Source organism: Accipiter gentilis, chromosome 22, assembly GCF_929443795.1.
Source record: "Accipiter gentilis chromosome 22, bAccGen1.1, whole genome shotgun sequence".
Taxonomy (NCBI): Eukaryota; Metazoa; Chordata; class Aves; order Accipitriformes; family Accipitridae; genus Astur; species Astur gentilis.
The window spans coordinates 19,671,913-19,695,257 of NC_064901.1; the positions used below are offsets into that span (position 1 = coordinate 19,671,913).

The following is a 23,345-nucleotide window of genomic DNA, read 5'->3' on the forward strand; positions in this document are numbered from 1 at the left end:
CCTCCATTTTGCAGACACTGTAGAAATAGGTTGGAATGTAATGTGAAAAGAGAATACTGGTTTCACAGAGCTGTTTCATAATATATCATGAGACTGGTTTTGATCATATTAGAGATTTAATTTTATTGTAGTCATTAATCTTTTAATTTAACAAACATTATCTTTTTAATGTAATGAGTTTTTGACAGTCATGGAGTTTTGAGGAGATGCATACAGCCTGAAGGACTATGCTAAACACTCAGACCCTAAATAAGCTGATGCACGTACCCAGCACAACACAGTGACATGAAGAAATACTATTTCAGACTGTGTACCTGGATTGCTGCAGAAGTGTCCTTTTCTCTTTCTTCTGGAATTGGTTCCCTAACTTTTGCATTTTTTTCCAGAGCAGTAACTATCCCAGTGGAACTTCTGTGCAGAGCTCTGCTTAAGGGGAGCAGGTTCAGAAGAGCCCTACACAAACCTGCAGGTCCGTAACGGACCCATGCGCGCACACATCCACAGGACAGGCTGGGTGCATTAAGAATCATGCTTTTGGGAAATATCAGACTTAAAAATTATGTTCAGCCTGGTCACTGAGTACTTGTGCAGTCAGTCAAATGCTCCCGGATTATAGCTGACTAGACTAGCTAGGGTGCATGAGTAAAGTTTCTGCAAAGCGAGTCGACTTGCTGGGGAAGCAGCTATCATCTTGGGCTGGATGCCGCAGAGCTGGCACAGAAAAGCGTCAGCAGCATGAGTGTTAGTTAAGCCTGAGTCCCAATAGGGCATAGCAATGTGTCTGTCAGGACCAGAGCTAACTGGGTATCTGCCTCCAGCAGCAGAGGGTCATGCAGCATGCCACGGCTGCCTGCCAGGTGCACAGTCATGTGTGCAGAACTGAGGAGCACGCCACAGTAGGAAACTGCAAGGTCCTTCATAAAAAAAAAATCCAAAAAGTGATTATCTAAACACAGCAGAAGACAGTACATGAGAGAAAAAGTAGCAATAAATTTGGTCTCCAAGAGAGCTGAGGTGATCTGCAGGAATGTCATGCTGGATAGACATCTACATGGTAAAAAGCAGAGATAAGTATCATTTGTGACCCAAAGGACACTTTTTGACATCCTACATGTGAAGGCTGATACACGTGAAGGGTCGTACACATTCTGCCAACTCATGTCTGGGTTTCTTTAACTTTTTTCCTTTAGATAAAGAAAACCAAGATCTTTCTATTTATGACAAAGGCTCCACCTTCCCCTGCCTTCATGGAGGCTGTGTCAGCCACCTACAAATCTGTGAATTCCTCAGTGATTGCCCTGCCAAGGAGCAGGAAGGGGTGAGGTGTGGTGAGTATGTGGCATGGCACTTTGTGGGAACCTTCATCCCATTAGAAGAAATAATTTTGAATGAAAAATAAGTTAAATTGATTCCATCTCTAGATTAATTCAATGTTTTGCCTCCTGAATTAATTTAGCCTATTTACATTAATTGGATACCAAGATTCCCTTTGAAAATTCACCCTTTATAGGACAAAATGGATTTGGGATGTTTGGTTTGGGTTTTTTAAGCATTTCAGTAAGGAGCTCAATGACGTGCCTTTCATAGTTGCTGCTACTTCAGAGGAAGGCAAAACCTTATTTACATGTCTGCAGCTGAGTGAGAAATTCCTTCTGGACCCGAGGTCTGAACCTCCCTTCAGTGGAAAGTGCTGGTCATCTTTCTAGTGCCAGCCACAAACACGGTCATAAATCTGTCCCTCCAAGATCCCATTTAAGAGTTCTTCTTGCACTTCAGGACAGAGAAATCCCCTGACTCAGTATAGGTGGTGCTAAGAAGCATTATTTAGCTTTGTTGCAAGTACAGTGGCAGAGATCTAAAGCAATCTGTTGATTGGCCTTCTTTCAAGTGGACACAGAAACTTTGTGATGCCTGCAATTTCACATGCAGCAAGGCCTTTACAAACATATGGCAGTGATTTACCATTCTTTAGATTGTGGGAACTGCAGTTTTGTACAGTATCTAGAGCAGGACAGAACTGCAAAGTCTCCAGAAGCAAAGTGCTGGCTTTCTAATGGTGACTCTGGAAATAAACAAATGAGACATATTACTATTTTGACATTGAAAAACTGTGTAGCATACGTTGGATAGCTTAGACGACCACAATGAGTTTTGAATTCTGCTGCTGTTTGTGTTCTTCTGTAATCAAGTTTCTCCTATTTTCCTGCTTTTTCTTATTCTCCATTGTAGACAGTCTTCCAGAGGGCTCACATTGCTCTTTTGAAGAGGGTCCGTGTGGCTGGACACTGAATGAAACTGCAGCATCTCCTTGGTCTATTCGGGGCTTTACTGATATGACTCAAGATGACTCATTTGTAGGGTCTACCTTGCAAACCACTGGTGGTAGGTTCCTCATAGTTTTCTCTTACTCTGCGTGTGTGTGTGTATGTATATATACAATACCCCTGACTTTAGTTTTTTTAAATTGCTTTAAAATTTTTGCCATCATTGGCAAATGAACTTTAGCATTAGTATTATCTAAAATGACTTTAAATGTAGCTAAAGGTAACTTTTGAACATGGTTCAAAACTTTATATGAAACAAGTTCTGCAACAAAGTTAACACAACTGTTGGAGACTAGGGTTCTCCTTCACGTTAAAAAAAAATATAGAATGAATTCTTTTTTCTCTGTGTATACTTCTTCCTTCCTTCTTCTTCTTATGAGCTATGCAACTGCAGAGTACTTCAGCAGCAACATACCTGCTGCATCACAAAGTAAAAATTGCCAAACAGAACTAGGCAGCTTGTAGAAACAAATCTTTTGCAGACTGTTGCCAGACTCTGCCAGTGGGTTAGGAAGAGCATCACGTGTAAGCGTATCCCAAGACCAAGTGATCATACACATTCTGTGCCATGGAATACCGCAATAAAAAAAAAGTCACATAATTTCCAGAACTGTCAGCTTGGTAAATAAGAAGAAGGGATGCCAGACCCTCACATGTTCAGGTTGAAATTCAGAAGCGTTAGCACAGATCAGTCTTGCCTCACAGTTCTCTGTCAAAATGAAGGGGGTTCATGAGTGTCTTGTTTGTCTCTTGAGAGCTTGTATAAACTGTCCCTGGGAACAAAGACTACAAATAAGCTCTTCCAGCCAAGTGTTTGTCTCAGCAATAGTCATTGATGCTAATGGTGTAAGAATTAGGGCTGATCAAGAGTCCACTGTAGATTGGTGTGAGCCCCTGTGTGGGAAGATACTTGAATGGTGTCTGAGGTTTATGCACTCATGTTGCAGGAAAGGGTTTGGGATGTTGACTTTTGTGCTGCTAAAATCTACCAGAGCGCTTATTACATCCTCACTAATAGATTTGCTCCCAAGCCACGCTTGTCAACTTACTTACATTGTACTTCAGCACAATGATGTTAAATTATTTCAAAAGAGTATAAAAAAAAGCAAAACATCATCTTGTCTTTTCTGACTCACTTTTCCCTTCACAGGACACTTCCTCTACCTGCGAGCAGACAGCAATCAGACAAGCGGTATGGCCAAGGCTTACAGTACCAGTTTGCCAGCCAGTATTGCCACTGAAGACTACCAGGTATATCACTCTGTCTTAGCATCTTTGTGGAGTTAATCAACAGGCTGTAGGCACTGCTTGCACAATTAGCCAATTCTCCTGTGCCTCTAGACTGCACACTCTACAAAACACTGGAAGGCAGGAGAGTTGGCTATATACTGCTTAGCTAGCTACTTGTTGAAAACTGGAAAGGAGACATGAGGTGCATCCCCAGCAAGTGTAAGCAGGAGCTCCAAATCGAACTCCTCAGTATGGAAAACTCCCCAGGCTAACTGTAGCTACTATTCCTCTGAAGGGTACCCAGCACCTGAACTGTATGGGGTGGCCTTGGTTTATAGGAAAGGGACCTGGCTGTCTGGGCTGTTGAGCCATTCAGTATACCTGCTGCTGAGACTTCTCTTCAGAAATTCTGCAATACTTTCATAGGAGTTAACAAACTTGGCAGTTTCACTGAGAACAGGAGTGTGAAGTTATTAGGCATTAGATTTTTCAGGAATAGATGAAGATAATAAACTTCTGTTCACATTCTTTAGGAATTTCAAAAGGTGAGGGCAACCTGGCATGGATAAAATCATATAACCTGCCTTCAGCCCAAATCTCTACCGAGAATGAGGGGAGCTCTGAGGTGCTGGAATTAAAAATATTAAATAATATTGTACTCATAACACTTAGGAAAATTAAGCTGCAAGTTTGAGCTGGAGTCCAGCCCTGCTAGGGGAACACAGAAAACTTTGATGCCTCCTAATTAGAGCTGGCAAAAGAAATACAGTGCAGGTGCCAAAAACGTAACTTCAGCATTTATATTTATTTATAAATGCAGGTCAAGTTTGCTGGGTAGTTCCAACAAAATAAAATGTGCTTGGAGCTAGGTTCACAAAACCAGGAGGAGGAGAAACGGTAACTGTTGGTTATGGTGTACAGGTCACAGGAGATCTGGACCCGTTCTCTCCTCCACTGGCAAGGATTCAACCCATATTTCAGGAGCAAGGAAGTTCCCGTGGTTGTCCTTTGCAGTGCATACATGTGTGTTCTCCCTTTCCTGCTGGTGCTGGTAGTCTCTGTAATATAAAGAGCAGCTGGGCGCTCTAAGCAGTGGTGGAAATAGCAGTTCTCTCTTGCTCTGTGGCAAAGTGGAAGTGGTCACTACAAAGAAAGGGGAATGAGTCCTGCTTCAAAATATTCATTGGCCTGGTGATCAGGTTGCTCACCTGTCATATGGGTGCTATGGTCCAGATGGTGCCTATGACTTGGAGCAAGTATATGGATTGAGGTTTCCTGACTCTAGAGACAGCCTAATTCCTCATTTCAAGTGCATTTGGGGCAGAACAGCTCTCTCCTCAGGGTACTTTTTTTCCCTATGTAGTGCCTGGGTATAGCTTCAGCTATATCAGTGTGACATATTAACCTTGGTAGTTACAATGGAAATCCTTAAAAGATTTAAACTGTGGTTCAAACCCTTTCACAGGAATCTTTAAGTTGGTGAGAACGCTGAAGAGGAATGCAGTTAGGATTGTTTTTCTGCAATAACCTAACTGTAGTAGAAGCATTTAATGATAAAGTATTTCTTGAGTTTAAGCCTGTGTTCCTCTGCTTTACTACTTTTTGCTCCTGAAGGAGATAACAAGGAAACCAGTGCTTTCTCACCCAGATGGTCTCTGGGTCATGGATATTTTTGCCAGTGGTTGAAGAACAGCTGCCCAATGGGAATGTCATTCAGGGTCTCCACCAAGAAAATTCTATGCTAGGAACAGCGATGCATCATACGCAAGCAATGAGGAGGCCCTAGTGGTGTGCGTGCTTACACAGTTTGATCCAAGATCAAAGGTTTGGTGTCTCAAATCCCCAGGGAGGGGAGAAGTGAGTGCCTTTCCCTTTTTACCACAGGATACCATTCTTTTTCTCTTCTTCCTCTATTACAGATCCAATTCTCAGTGCATGTTTTTGGCAGCTACAATGGTACCATCTCCTTCTCAGTCAGGGAAGAGATACAGGAAGCTCCAATCACCTTGCCAATGTGGGAAAGGGCAGGGACCTGGAGTGACCACTGGTTTCTCATCACCTTACCAATGCCAGTGCTTCAGAACCGGTAAGAGCACCACTGGCAGCATCCAGGGTTATCCCTAGAGATTTAGTAAACTGTTACTGTCTTTGTTGTGAAGCATCACTTTCATTCTTGCCTTCTTCCAGGGCCACTTCTACGGAAAAAATTATAGGAGTACTGCAATTCTGCCTGCTGAGGAAATATTGTCATACGTACATATATTCGTACACATACACAGCTTAGCTCAGCACAAGCCCACACTGTGTGTCTTCACTTCCATGCGGCCTCAAACAGTGCTTAGGTATTAGGAATAGCAAGTGTCTGTACTAGAACGATTTTACCAATCTGAGAAAGCTAGTACACTCACAGTGGCAAAGTGCTCCCAGTAGGGAAACAGCTATGTTAGCATAGCTGCACTTTGTACTCCCACAGTAAAAACAGGCATGTGAGTCAAATGAGTGGTAAAACTACAGTTTAGCCAATACAACTCTCTAGTCTAGGATCTATACCAATGCAGCCTAGGCAGCTGGAGATCATTCATTGCCACATCACTGATGCAACAACATCAGGAAAAGACCATTGCCCAAATCTGCCTTGCACTAAAGTTTTCACAGTTTTAGATGTGAAAATACAGCGTGACATTCGTTTTCAAATAAAGTCAAATATTGAAGATTCAAAGAATTTCAACCCAATCTAATTTTAATCTAGTATTTCTCCTCCCTCACCCAGTGTCACTTGATCTCAAGCCAGGTTGTTGGTGTTGGCAGCAAGGTGTTTTGCATGACATAAATGGTTTTTAAATTGCTCCAATCTGGTTTTTTGCATCTTCCTCAGGAAGGCCTATTTCATGTGACACTTAATACAAAAAAAATCTTCAAAGTCTATACAGTGAATATTACAAATGGAAAAATATCGACCTGATATTGGCAATAAATAATGTCTCAAAACTTTACGGATTAGAAGGTGTGAGGGGATTCCTTTTAACTTCAAATATGCTCTGCATCTTTGTATAAAAGGCTAAGTGATTTGAGTCTGGAAGTGATAGCAACTCAGACCCAAGCAGCAGAAAAACTCAGACAGAGAGAATATTGTTCCACCCTCTTTCTAGTTTAATTTCATTATTATCTTTGGTCTCAGCATTATCATGTGTTCACCATACGTACCTTTGCCATGAATTATTCCTTTAGGATAGGCTAGGTCTGCATGCTGGCAGTGTATTCAATATTCATGTCTGACACACTCTGGAGCCCTGTGGATTAGCACCTGTTTAGTTCTACATATGTAAAAAAGTATGACCAGTGTATTTGTCCAGAATAGCTCTTTTCCCCAGGCACTTTCATGTGGACCTAACCACAGCAGAGTCATAGACTCATAGAGTGGTTTGGGTCCTTAAAGATCATCTAGTTCCAACCCCCCTGCCATGGGCAGGGACACCTTCCACTAGAGCAGGTTGCTCCATCCAACCTGGCCTTGAACACTGCCAGGGATGGGGCATCCTAGTCCTAGGGCTCTTCAAGGTTTTTAAGACCTTCTGCCTCCTCTGATACACTGTCCCTTATGCTTGTTCCCTGAAGCCTCTGATTTCGGCATCAGCCCTCAGTTCTGAAGCAAAATGGGTCTTCTGTGGCAGGAGGGAATGGACAGCAAGGGGCTTTAGGGAGCACTAGTCAGCACTGCATGAAAAAAATTGGTATTCAAATACTGTAATGTTTGAAAGAGTTGAGCACTTAGACTAAATGAAAGAAGTATGTAGGTCAGGCATGCATGTATTATGACAGTCTGTTTCAAGTAGTTCCATCTCGTTTCACTTCATGTAACCTTTCTGTATGCCTTTAAAACTGATGCGGCACAACAGTGACAGTCACTGTGGGTGAGGCTGGAACTGTTCAATCTAGCAAGCAGACCTGTGCTACCTGAGCTAGCCAAGTGACTAACAGAAATAACAAGCTGTCATTTGCTGCAGTAATGTATAGCAGAAACAGAAGCAGCACACACTTTACTGGAAGATATTGCAGCTATTTGCCCCACGTGAGGAAACCCTGGTCATTGTGCTCCCAGGACTTAGGCTCCATCCCAGGCCTCTTGCCTTGTTCCTTCCATGCTCTGCTCTTTCTGTTCTGTCTGACCTGCTTCTGTGAGCACTTAGTGCCTTTCTTCCTTGTTTTCATATACTCGGTCTCTCTTCCTTCTCCTTCAAGCTCCCATTTGTGAACCCATTTTATCTGTCTCATGCTTCCAGTTGTAATTTCCCTTTCTGAACTCCTCCCTGCTTCTTGTTTCCATCTCTCTTCGAGCAGGTGCTATGTCTCTGTGTGTTGGGTTTTTTATTAAGTCTGACTCCCTTCCCTGCACTTCCATTCCCTTCTCCTCCTAGTTATCTCTTGTGTGCTTTTATTTCGATGATCCCAGACCTACAGTAAAGGTTTATTCCCAGTCTTCCTGTTTGACTGGCTATTTGTTTCTCTCTGTAGATCTCAGGCCCAAACCCCCTGCACAGCAAGTCAAGCTCCCCTGCTGTAAAGTTCCCAGGGAGCTCCCCAGCCTCTCCAAGATGCCACTTTGTTCACTCTGGATTCAGTTTAGGCAGCTTTTTTCTCCTATTTGGCCAGGATGAGCAAAAGAAAGAAGGGTTGGGGAAGAAAAAGTGTATTCATTAATCTGGAAGCGCAGTTCTCACTTCACATAGCTGAGGCAGGACCTGACACAGTTCATAACAATACTGCCATGGAAAGTACCATTTAACCCCAGACTTGAAGATATCCAGGGAAGAGGAAACTGCAGGATTATAAAAATTCTACCAGCCATGGAAGTGTCAGGGATTTTACATTTTCAAGGACATTTTACTAAAATTTGAATAGATTATCATTCAAATGGGAAAAACCCCTCATCCCTGCCATGTGAGTCTCTGCCTCACAGATGTCAGATCCCACTTCCAATACCTGGTAGCACAGACCAATGAAAAGTTGTCAGCATTTTCGAGCATGGTCAAAATGATGAACTCCTACATTGCCTCATCCTCAACACTGGCAAGACATTTTGACTGCTAGGCAAGTCATACCAAATCACCCAAAATAGAAAAGTTCAGCCTAAATTTGCTTAAGTTTGGTGAAGTTGCAAACAATTGTAAACAGAGGCATATGGTGAACGTTGCTGTACAATCTTAGTACAGTTTGGTATAAAGCTCCATGAATTACTTTTCTGTATATCTGTGGGTGCTGGCAGCTTTCCTTCTTAATGCAAACTCCAGCAATTCTGCGTTTAGGGAATTTTTTAGTACAGAGTTTGGGCTGGCCTGGCATGTCATTTTCCTGTATCCTGAATCTTCAGGAAACTCCTGTCCTTCTCTTGCTAAATGAAAGGGCGGTATTTTTCCCTGGTTCATTGAAACAATGAGAGCCAGTAGCAAAGTAGGTGGGAGGGGACAGATCACACAAGGAGAAGGGGTAGACATGAACTGCAAACGAATAGTTGCTGTAGCAGGACATGAACTGCTTCATGGGCCCAGAAGTAGAGAAGCCTTAGCGGATAGAAGGAGGCAGCCATGGAGGGGATATATAAGTAGTTTTTAGCAACAGCTTTGCCCAGTGAATTTATTTCTTAGGAGAGAAGGAAGACAAACTACACAGTTTGCTGATCAGCCTCCCAGCTGGGCATCTAGCTACTTGGAAAACTGCTTCTGGTGATCAGCTGGCAAATTCACTCACTTGGTTCACACAGGGAAAAAGGTTGCTATCAGAAGAAAATCAGACAGGCAGAAGACCAGACATCAGAGAGCTGGAGAGTGTAATATGCTGAAGTCAGCAAAATGAGCTCAATGAGCAGGAACACTGGAAACCCCCCTGGCTCACACAGCACAGAGTTCAAAAGGCAAATTCCTCCCCCTTTTCTGAAGTTATGAGGAAAGGGAGGCATACAGAGCCCAGAGCTTATGAGATGTCTATTCTCATGCACTGGAAGAGGGGGGTCATTCCCCAGGCTCCCACAGGTACTCCGCTGGAGAAGAAATCTATCTTGTAGCACAGTGCCGTGGGCCTTCTCCTGCTCTGACTCTGTGGATGAGATGCAGCAGATTGACCTGACCAAGGGTACACTGCCACATGGGTGCTTTAACTAAAGGGTAGGCTGTGGTGCTGTATCTATGGCTGTGGGCCCTTGAAGTGCCCTAGTCCTGGGCTCAGGGTGCTGTGACTTTCCCTTCCATCAAAAGGCTGGGGGAATTACTGTCTTGTGTCAGTGGGCTTATGTACAAGGTCTCAAAATGCAAAAGTATTGCTCAACCTGCTAATAAAGAGGCCGGTTTCTGTAGGAAGCGGATCTAATGGCAAATTCCCCTGCTAACCCCATAGCTAAGAGAGTGGTCATTCAAGAGACCCTTGATTTGCATTTGCTGCACCAACATTTACTCCCAGAGTGCTCAGATGCTGTAGGTGTGAATGCTTTCATTTAAGCACGAGGGGCCATTCTCGGATTGAGGTAAAAGAAGCTTATCCCTAAAGATTTTGGTGCAGCTATGCAACATTATATTAAATGTGGATATGGACCAACATTTGGCTGGTGGGTGGAATACGCACATGTACTTTATTGCCACTAATTTGGGACAAGTGTGTTTGTAGGCTGAATGATTAATGTGTTAGGCAGGTCAGTGCTTGATCTCTCATAAATCATTGAGCTTCACCAGTGATAGCAATTGAGGTGCTCTCTATATGCTTTTAATAAGCTCTAAATGGACTGGACATCAGGCATCTGTTTATTTCTGAAATTTAATGAAAAACTATTCAGTCCTATCCATTAGAAGGAGATCCTTCAGTCCATTTTCTTTCTTCCTTGTGAATTCAGAATGTGATAATGCACGTGGGATATGACAGACCTCCTAGATAAGTAGGTAAACACCTGGTCATGGTGGGAAAAGATGAGACACACAGAAAGCGAACACTTCAGGGAGTTATGGATGAAATTTAAAATGTCCTGACCTTCAGCTGAAATAAACTCATGTTACATTGGCTGAGGATCAAGCCCAAGATTCCTGTCCATTTGGATATTGTTGTTCTGTTCAATTTTTATTCTGGCTATCTCTTTGGGGATGGAAAGGAGGAGACTCTTTTTTCCATTCCCTTTTGCACATGTCTAATTCCCTGACTATTTATAGCAATTGAATAAGGATGGTTGTCTATGTATAACTATTAGTGAGGGACTGTAGCTTGTGTTTCTACATGTGTGTGCAGATAGCAGGGGAAGTAGGGCTCTAATTCTTGTTCCCCGTGAAATGTGGCATTATATGAATGTTGGTTGGTCCTTACTAATGGTTGATGTCTGGATAAGATTTCTATCAAGCCCTTTTGGCTGCTCAGCAGGGCTTGTCTAGAGGAAACATTCTAAATATTGATGATCATGATTTGATGATAAGGGAGCATTGTATTTTTAGGTATTGGGGTTTTTTTTCTCCCCTGCCCCTTTGTCTTCTCTAAAATTTCTATCTTATTGCAAAGGTTTCAACTGCAACTCCTGGCAACCTGGGGCTGGAATTCCCAAGCTGATGTTGCTATTGACAACATTACATTTGGCCTTGACTGCTTCACTGAAGGTGAGCTACAAATATTGCAGAATCCGTTAAAGAATTTGGGTAGTGTAAACAGCATCCCACAGATCCAGGACACACACAGTCTGTTCTCCCCACAGAGCGTGCATGGTTCGTTTGTGTTAGCTTTTACAGCACAGTGCCATTTTACCTCGGACTTACTGAAGATTGCAAGTAGAGGCAATTTTGCAGTGTGTCAAAGTCTCACAGTGCTCTTTTTTTTTCTAATGTGGGATATCCTGTATCACAGAGTTGAGACCTGACTGTGTGTCTTGGCAAGAAAAACTAGACTCATTCCTTAGCCCCTAAGTGGAAGGATTACATCACACTGTTCTTCAGCAGTCCCTGCTGACCTGTGCACTCTGGCAATTGATAGCCAAAGGGAATTTGTTGAAATCAAAGGGGGAAGTCACCATATTTTAGAGGAGGAAAGGAATAAAATGAAGGAATAAAGTGACTCTCTGTCAGTAAAGTTTAGATTATTGAGACAAGTTTGTTTTACTCTGCAAGAAGGTACATCAACTGTCACTGCCAGATATATAACAGACTTTATATAACAGACATGCTTTCCTTTGCTTCATTACTGCAAACGTGACTGATGACAATGTATTCCACTGAAAAACAGAGCCAGTGATACCCTCTGAAGCATGTTAGCAAGAGTTGGATTTTCTCAGCAGACAAGTGGAAAGAGGTTGGATACTTGAACCACTTGTAAATATTAGAAATTGCCTTTTTGTCCCTGGGGAAAAGACCTGTATGCACTGTTGTAAAGGAACTGGAGAATATGCAGCACTTGAATTGCAATTTCTGTTGCAGGCAAAATGTGCATCAGTGGTCCTGTACCACTCTTCATGTGTCACCACACCTAGTCTGTCAGCATTTAGGGTAATAACATGTCCCTGCAGAGACTACCTGTAGCCTAACATAACATATGGGAAGGCTTATGTCGGAACAGACATGCGTTAAAAGTTCATCAACAAAAGACCTTGTTCCCTCCCACCTTTGTCTGATTCACTCTCTTGTTCTCTGTCCCTTTGTTCTTTGGGCATTGAAACCACCGTTCTATAAAATGCTGAGCGTGCACATTTTCATTTGAAATTAAGAGGAAGAGATGTTCCTTGGTGGTAATGTCATTTGTTCACTTCAGCTCCTTAACACCCTGGCTCCCAACACTTTGGGACCTCCATGCTAACACTTTGTTTTGAAATCTTTTGAGGAAACTGAAGGAAGTGATTCCAGATGCTCTTGTGCCAGCTGATGGTGCACCCAGCTGCTGGAGTTTACTGCCCTTCTGAGAGCAAATACAGCCTCCAGTTTACCCACAGACATTTTGCTGGCTCTGGTGTAGGGATGTATCCTTTGGCAAATAGGTGGGGCATAAATGCCACTGCAGCAATGTTTCTGGAGCTTGTCCATTAGACTGCCCAAGTTACTCCTCATTTTCAATTAGTATAAATCACACTGATGTCCAGGAGCAGCTGGCACCTATCCCATCTGAATGCGTGACCCAGAGATGTGTGACTCGGGCAGAAGACAGACATCACAAAGGAAACGTATTTCTCGGAAGCTCTGCGCTTGGTGCTGTTCCTTGAATCCTCTTTACAAATTGACGTTTTCTCGCCTCTGAAAGCAACCCCCTTGCATTTGTCTTCTCATGACTTTAATTCAGTTAGGTTGCAGAGAAGCCCAGCAGCTCTGTTGTGTTTTCAGTAATGAAATTATTTCTCCCTGGCAAGGAGAGGTTTCAGATGTCAGAGACGGAGCCAATTAAGATCCAAGCAGTGAATTCTTTGCGTGAGGGCAGCAGGAAGGATATATGGCAGGAAGGAAGAATTTGCTGCTTGCTAGGATGTAAATATTATTTTCTCCATCTATTTCAATCCTGTAGTTCAATTGCTCTACCAAACCCAGCGCAGACTCTGAAAGCACTGCTTGTCTGTATGCAAGCTGGGAAAAAAGGTGAGGTTTTCCATGGACCTCAAAATCAAGAGGAAAGATTCAGTAAGATTTAGGAGGAAAACAAGTGGGTAGTGAGGGCAGCTCAAGGGACATCAATGAGGACAAAAACCAAACAGACCATTCTTTGGATGGCAGCTCCTGGGCAGGGACAGATGTTCTCCCTGCGAAAAAGGTGAGATGAAACAACCTTCTGGTTCATACAATCATCTTGTGTACGACGGTGTCACAGACCGGGTGACATGGGTCTAGTTTGTTGTGAGAACTTTTCGGGGACAAGCATAAAGATATTTTATCGGTTTAGTTAACTAGTGCTTTCATAGGAAGAGGTCTGGATTTTGAGTGTTTAAATATGAAAACGTGGGCTGTCATGGCAAATAGAGTGCTGATTGTTGCCCCCCTCAGTGTTTATGTGCTCACTGCTTTTACTATTACCTTTTGGTGCTCCGAGCATTATGTTTTTCCAATTAAGATCACAGGTCTGCAGTCTATTAAAGTGTACTCTATTGCCCTGGCCTAGGGATTACATTTTGTTCTGTGCATCATTTACAATATCCCAGAAGACTGGTTTATAAATGGCAAGACTGTCCAAAGAGAGCTTTTGTATGGCATATTTCTAGTTCTTGACTTTGAAGTCCCTGACCCAAAAAGGTCTGGTTCTGTTGATCACCAGTCTCATTGCTTGAGGTGAATGGCGGGGGATGGGTCAAGCCTCATTACTGCCTCATTTCCCTGATTTAAGGTGTTGACTGGAAATGCAATAGATCAGCCAAAGGGATGCGGTAGAGGGAAGCTGGTGCAGCTTCCTCATTCTTTGTCCCACTCCAGGACAAGCTGGAGAGGCTTCCAGAGTAGTCAAACCTGCATCAGTAAGGTGGGATCTCTGACGAGACCATGCACACTTTGAGGATCCTGTGGGGCACCCTACTCCGATTAATCCTGGCCACAGGACCACTATATCTTTTTTCATTACAGTCCCAGAGACAGAGAAGTAGGAGTGAGTTACTTCAGCTATTTGCCTGCAGGAGATGCCCCATATTTCTTCTTTACTCTTCCCTCTCTCCCTTTTTAGTGTGGAAATCAACAGCATTAGCGAAATCCTGGAGAAAGAAGTCCTGTGCTCTTCATATTTTTCTGATATAGGTACAACTTAATATGAATTAAGTCTTGTTCCCTTCCGTTCACTTACAGTCAACATGTTGGCTGTCAGAGGAGGAAGTGGAAGCTAAAATAGACTGGAGTACCAGCCCCTGGATCCCAGGGCTACACCATGTTTGTAGAAAACGCCACCTTACAAATTCATGTCTGACAGTGCATAAAACATCAGCCTTCTAAGAGTTAACAGCTCATGTGGACAGGGTGATGCTGAGCCTGTCTTGCAGCTTGTCTGCTGCTGAGCACAGAAGAGACAGAAACTTTCTTCTAGCACGTGAGGGCTTGGGACTGTTTGGACAAGGAGGAAAGATTGTTTGTTTGGAAACGAGGCATTGCCTTAGGATACTCAGTTGGGATGCTGCAAAAAAATCCATGCAGACACACAGACCGATTCTCTATTTCAGAGAGTGATTTACATTCCTTCGTTCTGGCAAACATAACCAGACTTCTTGTACGTCTCTGTATCTGAAACTGTTGTGACCTTTGGGATTTGTAATTCAGTGCAGGCCTTGGGAGACCAAGCATCTTTTCTGGCCATGCGTTGTCTTTTTCATTTGGTTTTCCTTCTTGTCTTTGATCTAGTTCATTTGTTTTGGGTTAATTTCATTTTTCGCTGGCTTGACAACTTCATCCATTGAAGTTCTCTATCTCGGTATGAACAGAGTGTGTCAGTACAAAGCTCCCTTTTACTTCCATCCATCAATGTGCTTTCAGTCAGACCTGGGGGGAATATTCTCAGGAGTAAAAGCTCAGCAAGGTCTCCATGCTTCAATTAGTTATTTGGCCTTTCTGACACAGCTAACAAGGGTGTTAATTATCGCTATTTAGAGCAGTGGCTTTGCAGCAGAGATAATTGTCCAGCTGGAACTGAGTGAGTCTCTTTTGAATAGAGCATCAAACAGCTGTTAGATTCTCACAACTGGAACAAATTGAAATATTTGTAATGTTTTTCAACTGATGAAAAATGCTCAGTATTACATTAACTGAGGGCTCATAAAATGGAAGGAAGTCTCTCCCTTTTCTTATAGACATTTTCTAATCAAAGATCTGCATAAAAATGGGTAATTTAACTATTGAAACAGGATGCCTACAGATTATAAGGAAAGGGTTCAGTTATTACTTTTTCCTGTTGTAAGGCAGCTTTGGTTATGTGGTTCTCAATGCATTCAGATGCTTTGGATCAGCAATTGCTTTGAAGTCCCTCCTCTCTGAGAAAGGGCTGATTTTTAAGGGCCTGTTTCACTGGTCAGAAATGTAGTGGTTTTGCTCTGTGTTTTTCAAAAAGGTTTGTCCAAAGATTTACGGCTTGTGTCAAGGGCATGCAGCTGTTTCTTAGCTGTGTATGTTAGTGAGACGTTTAATTTTATTTAGTATTTTATTCTCTAAGCAAGCTCTGAGGTGCTCAAAGTTGGTCGCTGAGAGGGGAGCGATCTGTAAGGCTGGTTCACTTACCATGACACCATTCAGAACCAAAGATAACAATTTTTGCTATGTCTCTCCTTTACACCTCCACTTGTTTGCCTGTCCAGAATTGTCACCCACCCCTTTGACCAGCAGGGCATCAATACCTGGTATCTGTTCTCCCACACCATGTTTTTCCTAAAGTCTCTTGTAATCACAGCCAGTGCAATTTGCTGGCCAAGGAGCTTATCCTGCAGGTGAGCCTGCATGGGATAACATGGAGAGTGTGAAAACCCACTGACTTCAGCACAGATACAAGTAGCTAACACAAGACATGGGCCCAAAAGAATAATAAAAAATTATGATTGTTTGAAACACCTCTTGTGTCCAAGTTATTGTTTAACTTATTTTAACCAAGTGGTTGTACTTTGTTCATTCATGTGATCTTTAGATTTTTCCATCTCTCTTTTCTACCATCCTCCAATCTCTCTCATCCATTCTACAAACTATTACAGGAAGACAACGAAATCATTTTGGTGGGAAGCGCCAGTACCCACGGGAGATCAGTATCCTCGATGATCATCTTCTGATCCCCCTGGAAGAGCCCTCCCTCCCAGGTACCTGATTCAGTACTGAAAACCTGCCTCTTGGCTATAAAAGGTGGCTCCCTTCCCATGTCCTGTGTGTGATCAGCCTGCCCTATAGCAACAGGGCAACTAAATATAATCCATCCAAAGATGTGGAGACCATGTTAGGTAGTCTCTGTTTGGCTATAGGGCAGCAGTTTGCTGGAGCCCAACTCACCGGTCCTTAAATAGCAGGACCTCTTTAAAGAAAAGCAGAAGCTTTAAGTAAAAGCAAAAGCTGCGTGACTCAGATTTGGAGTGCACAAAAGCCAGCTCAGGAATGAAAGATGTAGACCAGTACAGAAAGATGTGGATGGAAAGAGATTTACTGGCACTTGGTGAGCAGCGAAGCTGAACCTAATGGGTAGAGAATAGGGGTGTAAAGATGAAGATCTAGGCAGGGGAAGTAAGTGAGGATCTGGAAATCCACTGAGGAGAAAAACTGGGTGAAAAAGTAGGAGAACAGGGGACACTGGGGACCAGTTTACTGGTAGCAGTAGAGACTGCCACTCTGGAGGACAGATAACAACTGTGTGGGTGAGAAGAGCTGTCTAAAGGAGGGCCTGAGGAGGGGAGGTTGTGCTTGAGGCTGCTTTGCTGCCACCAAATACCTGTGTGTGACTGCACCACCTCCTGAAGACTGTGTCCACCTGAAATGTGAAAATCTGTGCTGCTGTCAGTTCCTGTTAGCTCAAGTAGCCGTTAGCTACCTTACAGAGATTTCTGTAAGGTAGCTAACACACTTACCCCGGTGATCCATCTGCATGTTTGCAGGATGACATGTTGGAGGTAGTTTTGCTTGCCTTATCCTTTAAATAAGATTAGAATTTTTCTTTTAAAGGTTTATGATTTTTACTGCTATTTTAAGCATTCAGCTCTTAAACGGTTCTACTTCTGACTCTGGCCCTTGTGCATGCACTGCGTCGTACAGTTTTTAGATACATTATTGAATAGTTTTATTTTTAGGTCCCATCTCATTCACTGGAAATGATATATATGTTTGGGTCTTGGACAAGGGTCGTGAAATGGAGGAGATGGTTATCTGCTGCATTATTGTAGAAACAAAAGAATAATTCTTCATGAGAACCAGGAAAAATTTTGCTTGGAGGAAAAGGGCCCCTACTGAAAGTAGTAAGAGGCTGCCCTCCTGCCTGTTGCTGCTGCCACAGGATTCTTCTGTGAGCCTGAGACAAGTCACTTAAAAGTTTCACCATGTTTCATAGATGGTCACTGTAATGGCATCTGTAATGGCAGATGTTTTCAACCTTTATTTCTGTGTATATGCTTCAGTTCTCATCTGGAAAATTGAATAATATCTCATTGCTTCATACTGGCACTGAGAAGAGAAATTTGATAAAGTCTGTGAGATATTTGGATAAACATCTTCTCGAAGTCCTGTTCCCCCCTCCCTGCCCCCCAATTGATGGGGTTTATCTGCAGCCCATGATTTATTAAATATTGTGCAGGAAATAAGGTGAGAGGGGAAAAAACCAAACAGTGACTATATACAGAGCAGTAGTTGTGCTATGACTAGAATAAAGTTGGGATAATGTAAGTACTCTGTGATCTTATAATTACAGGTGGTATCTTAGTGGATTGTATTACAGGGGAGCTGCATTAAAGTTGAACAGATGAAAGCCAGTACATGCTAAAGTTATTTTTAAGTCCTCAACATTGTAAATGCAAGTTTAAGCAATTTTTGTTATGACTATAATAATAAGCATGTGATCAAATAGATGTATTGAGTTTTAAAGCCCTGTAGATAGCATATACTGCTGCAACATCGTCTTTCTCTTGATCATCTGTTTTTTATCTAAAAATCATTCATGTTCTTTGTGAATAATAATAATAATAATGTGAATTTTGTTATCAAGGATCATTAAGGAAAGATATCAACGGGAAAAGTTGTTTGTTTTGATGACACTTGCTCTTTGCTTATACAGTTCTGTGAGTTATTGCGCATGTCTGAGAAATAAAGGGAAGCCCACATCTGCCCTGACTCTTGCTGTTTTGGTCACAGGGGACACATCTGTTGTTCTCTGGTGGTTCACAACATGTGGTGCCAGTGGTCCACACGGGCCAACTCAGGCTCAGTGCGATAGTGCCTATAAGAACAGCAACGTGTCGGTGACTGTGGAGAAAGAGGGCAGGCTTCGGGGAGTGCAAGTCTGGAGAGTGCCAGCCACAAACCGATATAGGTGAGTATCAGTGTGTGCTGGAGAGGCAGCCAAGTTTATCTACTTCTTGTTTGTGGAGCCTCAGCAAGCATAAGTGTGGGACCATCTGTACTGAGTGGGTGGAGGGGGCAGTGAAGTAAGAGCGAAATAGGAGCACTAGCTGTAAGGATCTGTGTCTGAGCTACTGCAAAGCATGGAAGGGTAGAGTGGTGACTTAAGAGATCTGAACAGGAGTGAGTGTGGGCATGCGGTCAAGTGGAAGTGCTGCCATCATTTCAGTCCCGAAGCCTTGGTCTTCTAGATTTGGCTATACCAGCTCATGCTGTTTGCTCCTAAAGTCTCTGTCTCCAGTGGTCTGGTGCAGAGTTGGTTTATCCTCTTGAGCAGCCTAGATACACAGGTCTTGTACAAAGAATAGCTATGAGATGCTGCAGTAGAGGAGCCTGCTCTGAAGCAATGCCTGTTTGGAAGTGCAGGCTGGGGGGAGCTTGAGGATGGAGTTGCTTTGGATGGAGAAGTGTGAGATTTGTCTCTTTAACTACTTAATTTTTTTCTTCCAGGATTTCTGCCTATGGAGCAGCTGGGGGAAAGGGAGCCAAAAACCACAATAAGAGGTCCCATGGGGTCTTCATCTCAGCCACCTTCCAGCTGGAGAAAGATGAACTGCTGTATATCTTAGTGGGGCAGCAGGGGGAGGATGCCTGCCCTGGGGTGAGGGCAGCACAAGCACATGTGGGCAGAGATGTTGCAGATACGATTCAGTGGGTGGCTTGGGGTTTGGTGATGAAAGATGGAAATCCCAGAATCCAGCAATGAAATCTAGTCAGGAGACTGGGAGAACCAATAAACCAAGTTAGAAGGAATCTCAAAACAAATATAAAGAACTCTGAAAAGAAAAACAATCCCAAAATGCACAAACAAATATGAAGCCCACAGGAACTTTGCTTTATGCTCCTGGTGTTTGAAATAAGTTCTTCTCAGCTTTCGTCTGCTTATTTTAAGCAGGGAGCTAGTAGGTGAGAGTTGCATGCTCCCTCTCTTATTTTTCCACAGCCTAGGTTTCTTTCTCTTTGCCAGGATTTCAGATAATTTACTATTATTTATGGAGTATCCAGCAGCATTGTGGCTGCACTGTGTTAGATACTCTCTAAGCTTCGAGGCTAAGGTCTGAATCCAAAGCCTATCAAAACCAGTGGGAATTTTCCCACTAACTACAGTGGCCCCTGGATTAGGCATTTGTAATGACAAAAAACCCACTCATGAGAAACAGAAATTGATGACGTGAATGCTTATTATATATGTGTCCTCTAATGCTAGACCCAATGATTTGAAAGTCCTTTTATCACTTAGGCTCAAAGTTGCCTCTTTTCAGCACGAATTCTTTGGTATTGCCTCTTTCCAGAAATGTGATCTGTCAGCCCTTGCCCAGGAACAAAGCTGTTTTCTCTTTTCCTCAGAGATAGACTGCTGAGTTTTGGAATGCATACACTATTCTTGTAGGCATTCAAAGTTACCATGTACCTTGCCCAGAGCATATGATGCCTTACCCAGATACTGCAACAGATTCTAAAACCAGCCTTTTTTCACTTTAGATAGGACAAGAATTGTATCTATCTAAATAAAACATACATTTGTATATCTGCAGTTCCCTCTCTACTGCACTCTCTAGGCTTAGGTCATAGTCTTCAAAGTTGTCCGTTATTCCCTTGCATTTCATGACTTGTTCTCCAAATTACGAAGTATAATCCAGCACTAACTACCTCCCTCTGGCAGATGCTATTGGAAGAAGTTTCTATGCATTTTTCCCCCGCTTCCAAAGCCCAACTTTCTTTGGCTTTGGAAATCCTGATGAATCTATATGTTGGGTAACTGATTTTTTTTTTCCTTTCTCTGAAGAAGTTCTGCAGCTCCAAACGTGCATTCTCTCTCCTTAGATTTATACCAGTTGCTTTTCCCTGGTTCTCATCTACCTTGTCATCTCTTGTCCTTTTCTTTGAATGAGAGGACACAGGCAGTAAAACTGGCACCACGCTTCTGGCCTGGATATGTGACATGACCCACACAAGTAGGGATTTCACCTGCACTGAGGCAACATAGCAGTTTCTGAAATCATTCAGACTTCATCATCTGAGTGAAGCTGGGCAGATTTACAAAGTCATTGAAACTAATGAAACTCAAGTGTCACCAAAAAAAAATATCCAAGATGGCCAAACAGTCTTCACTTTTTCAGCCTTTTCAGTGTTCTCTAGTATTTAGCAGGAATAGGAAGCTGGGACTCCATATTTCTCTTCTAAGATGTGTCAGTAGGTCACTCTATGTGCAGGTCACCTCTGTCTGCTTTATGCATTTATGACCTTGAGAAATACCTAACAAATACAGTAGTAAGGAAGTTCTGAGAATTAATCTGTAATTCAACACATTTTAGAGTTCTTGGGTATAAGATGTTCTAAATATGCAAAATATGAATTATGTGATATCAATAATGACTTATTGCTGTATTGCTTTGTTTTTCTGCGAGCATTTGTATTTTCACTTGCGTGTGTAATGTGAGTTTGCAAATTGGAAAGAACAAATTTGTCCCTCAGCTGTTTATCCTTGTAGAAGAGTTTACTTTCCACGAAGATAATATATATACTGATCTATATATGCCTGATGTATGTCACAAACAATACAAGATTATTATACTGAGATATACAGACAACCATCAAGAGTTGGACTTTGCTGATATCTGAGTGCATCTCTTGTCTCCTTTCAGGGCAATCCTGAAACCCAGAAGATCTGCTTAGGGGAGTCATCTCTCATTGAAGAAGATTACCAAAAAAAAAAGGACCTGAAGGACTGGGCTGGAGGAGGTGGAGGTGGAGGAGGAGCAACCTACATCTTTAGAGTAAGTATTTCTTCTTTACATCCTGCCTGAGCAGTGTCCAGCAGAACAACTAGGTTTTATGGTCAATCATGGTATATGATACTCGGTTCTTAAAAAAAGGTGATGAAAAAGGAGTGTCTCTCTCCCTCTTCTCTCTTTCCCTCCCTCCCTCCCTCCTTTCCCCCCTATCCTTCTGTCCCTCTTTGTCTTTTTGTCTTTCTAATTTAAATGCTTCATCTCTTTTCATATCCTTGATCATACTGTCACTAAGCTAGCTGAACTGGTTCCTCAGTTCTCGATGGCTCAGGTCTGGGAACCACACCAGGATCCCACTTTAATACTGGCAGCAGTCCTAAAAAAAAATAAATCCCAAAACTTTGGTGTTCAGTTAAACAGTTACTTTTGCACACATGACGCAACATGATGTGAAACATTTTTGTAATGAACTTAGGAGACAATCAGAAGCATTGCCCTGGCCTTCGGCCACTCTTCTTTGGGATGCTTTCGGGCTTTTTGATAAGTTTATGTGAGTTCACATATCCAAGGGATGTGAAGTTTTTCTGATGTTTGATGGGGGGTTTTCCAGCAGAAGGATGGGATTTTCGAACCTTTGCTCATCGCAGCAGGAGGAGGAGGAAAAGCCTACCTGAAGGCTCAGGACAGCTCACTGGATGACGCACCCCTGGAGCAATTTGAGAACAGTACTGCAGTACCTGGAGTCAGTGGGAGGACTGGGGCAGCAGGTGAGACACTAAAACCACACAAGGTCTGAATTAGATGGCTGAATACACACATTGTCCTGCATGCACGAAGTGAGGGGCTTCCTTTTTGATCTTTTGGAATTTTTCTGTGGCAGTAGTTGTTAGAAATATGCTGGTAGTCTACAATGGATGTCGTCTTACATGGTATGTCACCAGATAAAAGAGAATGCATAGGGCAGGTGATGAGTGGTCCAGTAGAGGCTATTCTATAGGACGACTCCTCTCTTCTATAAAACGTCTCAGTGAAAAAGATGTTCAGGGGATGGAGCCCACTCCTTCGCACTGTAACAATGGCCTTTGAAGAGAAGACTTTTTCCCTGTTACTTCCCTGAAACTCTAACAACAAGAATTATATTATGGGAATTATACCAGAAATGGAAGCTTATTTATAGTCTTGTAACAGCTGTGCCTAGAATCCATTCCTAAGAGACAAAAAAATCCAGTGGTTCTCCATCTCCTGCTGGAACAGCCTTATAGAGGGGCCACTAGAGGAAGACAAGGAAATCCAGTTAGTTATTATTTCCTTGGGGAACACAGCATCTCACACGGCTGAAAGCCCTAACCAGTTATCCCGAAGGGGAGTGGTGGACTCGTTTCTCTAATGCCACTGGAAATTGGTGCTAAGGTGCTGGTTATGCAGGGCATACCACAGGCTGTGCATTACATTTCCACTTTCTTATCGCCCATGGCAATAAGGAGCTTGTCTGTATATTCTCTTAACCTTAAAGAAAAAAGTTAATTTGAATGCAGGCACTTAAGAAATTAATAAGGGCCAATCTCTGTCTCTGTATAGTATCTCTCCGGCTTTCTTCTATCTGTGCTTCCCTCACCTGTTCTTGTTTGGTTTTCTCACTCTCTGACTGAAGGTGGAGGTGGTGGCTGGCAAGATGAGAGTCTGCTTCCTCAGGCTGGGAAGTCCCTTCTGGAAGGCGGAGAAGGGGGTCAAGCTTGTCCCCAAGCACTAGCCAAGCTCCAGTGGGCCACCTCCGGTGGCTTTGGGGGGGGAGGAGGAGCTTGTACTTCTGGTGGAGGAGGCGGGGGCTACAGAGGTAAGTCTGCTGGAGGAATAATCATGATGTCTAACTTTGTACCCTTCAGAGCACCTGCAGTTAAGGGCTAGAGCTCTTAGTGCAGAGGTACACTGCTGCGGAAGGTGATTCACAGATACTTCAAAGCTGAAAATTATGAAACCCTCCCTACTCTCCACCATCTCTTTAGTCGGGGAAATCAAGG

General features: G+C 42.9%; 1 protein-coding gene across 1 annotated transcript in view; it reads left to right on the forward strand.

Moving 5' to 3' along the window:
- Nucleotides 1–23,345, forward strand: part of LTK (leukocyte receptor tyrosine kinase) — a 100,634-nt gene that overhangs the window by 56,433 nt on the left and 20,856 nt on the right. Inside the window, exons 6-16 of the mRNA XM_049825268.1 lie at nucleotides 1,191–1,328; nucleotides 2,230–2,382; nucleotides 3,475–3,575; nucleotides 5,474–5,640; nucleotides 11,082–11,176; nucleotides 16,198–16,299; nucleotides 18,329–18,506; nucleotides 19,046–19,196; nucleotides 21,241–21,372; nucleotides 21,938–22,094; nucleotides 22,979–23,161. Of these exons, the coding sequence (XP_049681225.1) occupies nucleotides 1,191–1,328; nucleotides 2,230–2,382; nucleotides 3,475–3,575; nucleotides 5,474–5,640; nucleotides 11,082–11,176; nucleotides 16,198–16,299; nucleotides 18,329–18,506; nucleotides 19,046–19,196; nucleotides 21,241–21,372; nucleotides 21,938–22,094; nucleotides 22,979–23,161 (1,557 nt within the window). The remainder of the gene's footprint in view (nucleotides 1–1,190; nucleotides 1,329–2,229; nucleotides 2,383–3,474; nucleotides 3,576–5,473; nucleotides 5,641–11,081; nucleotides 11,177–16,197; nucleotides 16,300–18,328; nucleotides 18,507–19,045; nucleotides 19,197–21,240; nucleotides 21,373–21,937; nucleotides 22,095–22,978; nucleotides 23,162–23,345) is intronic.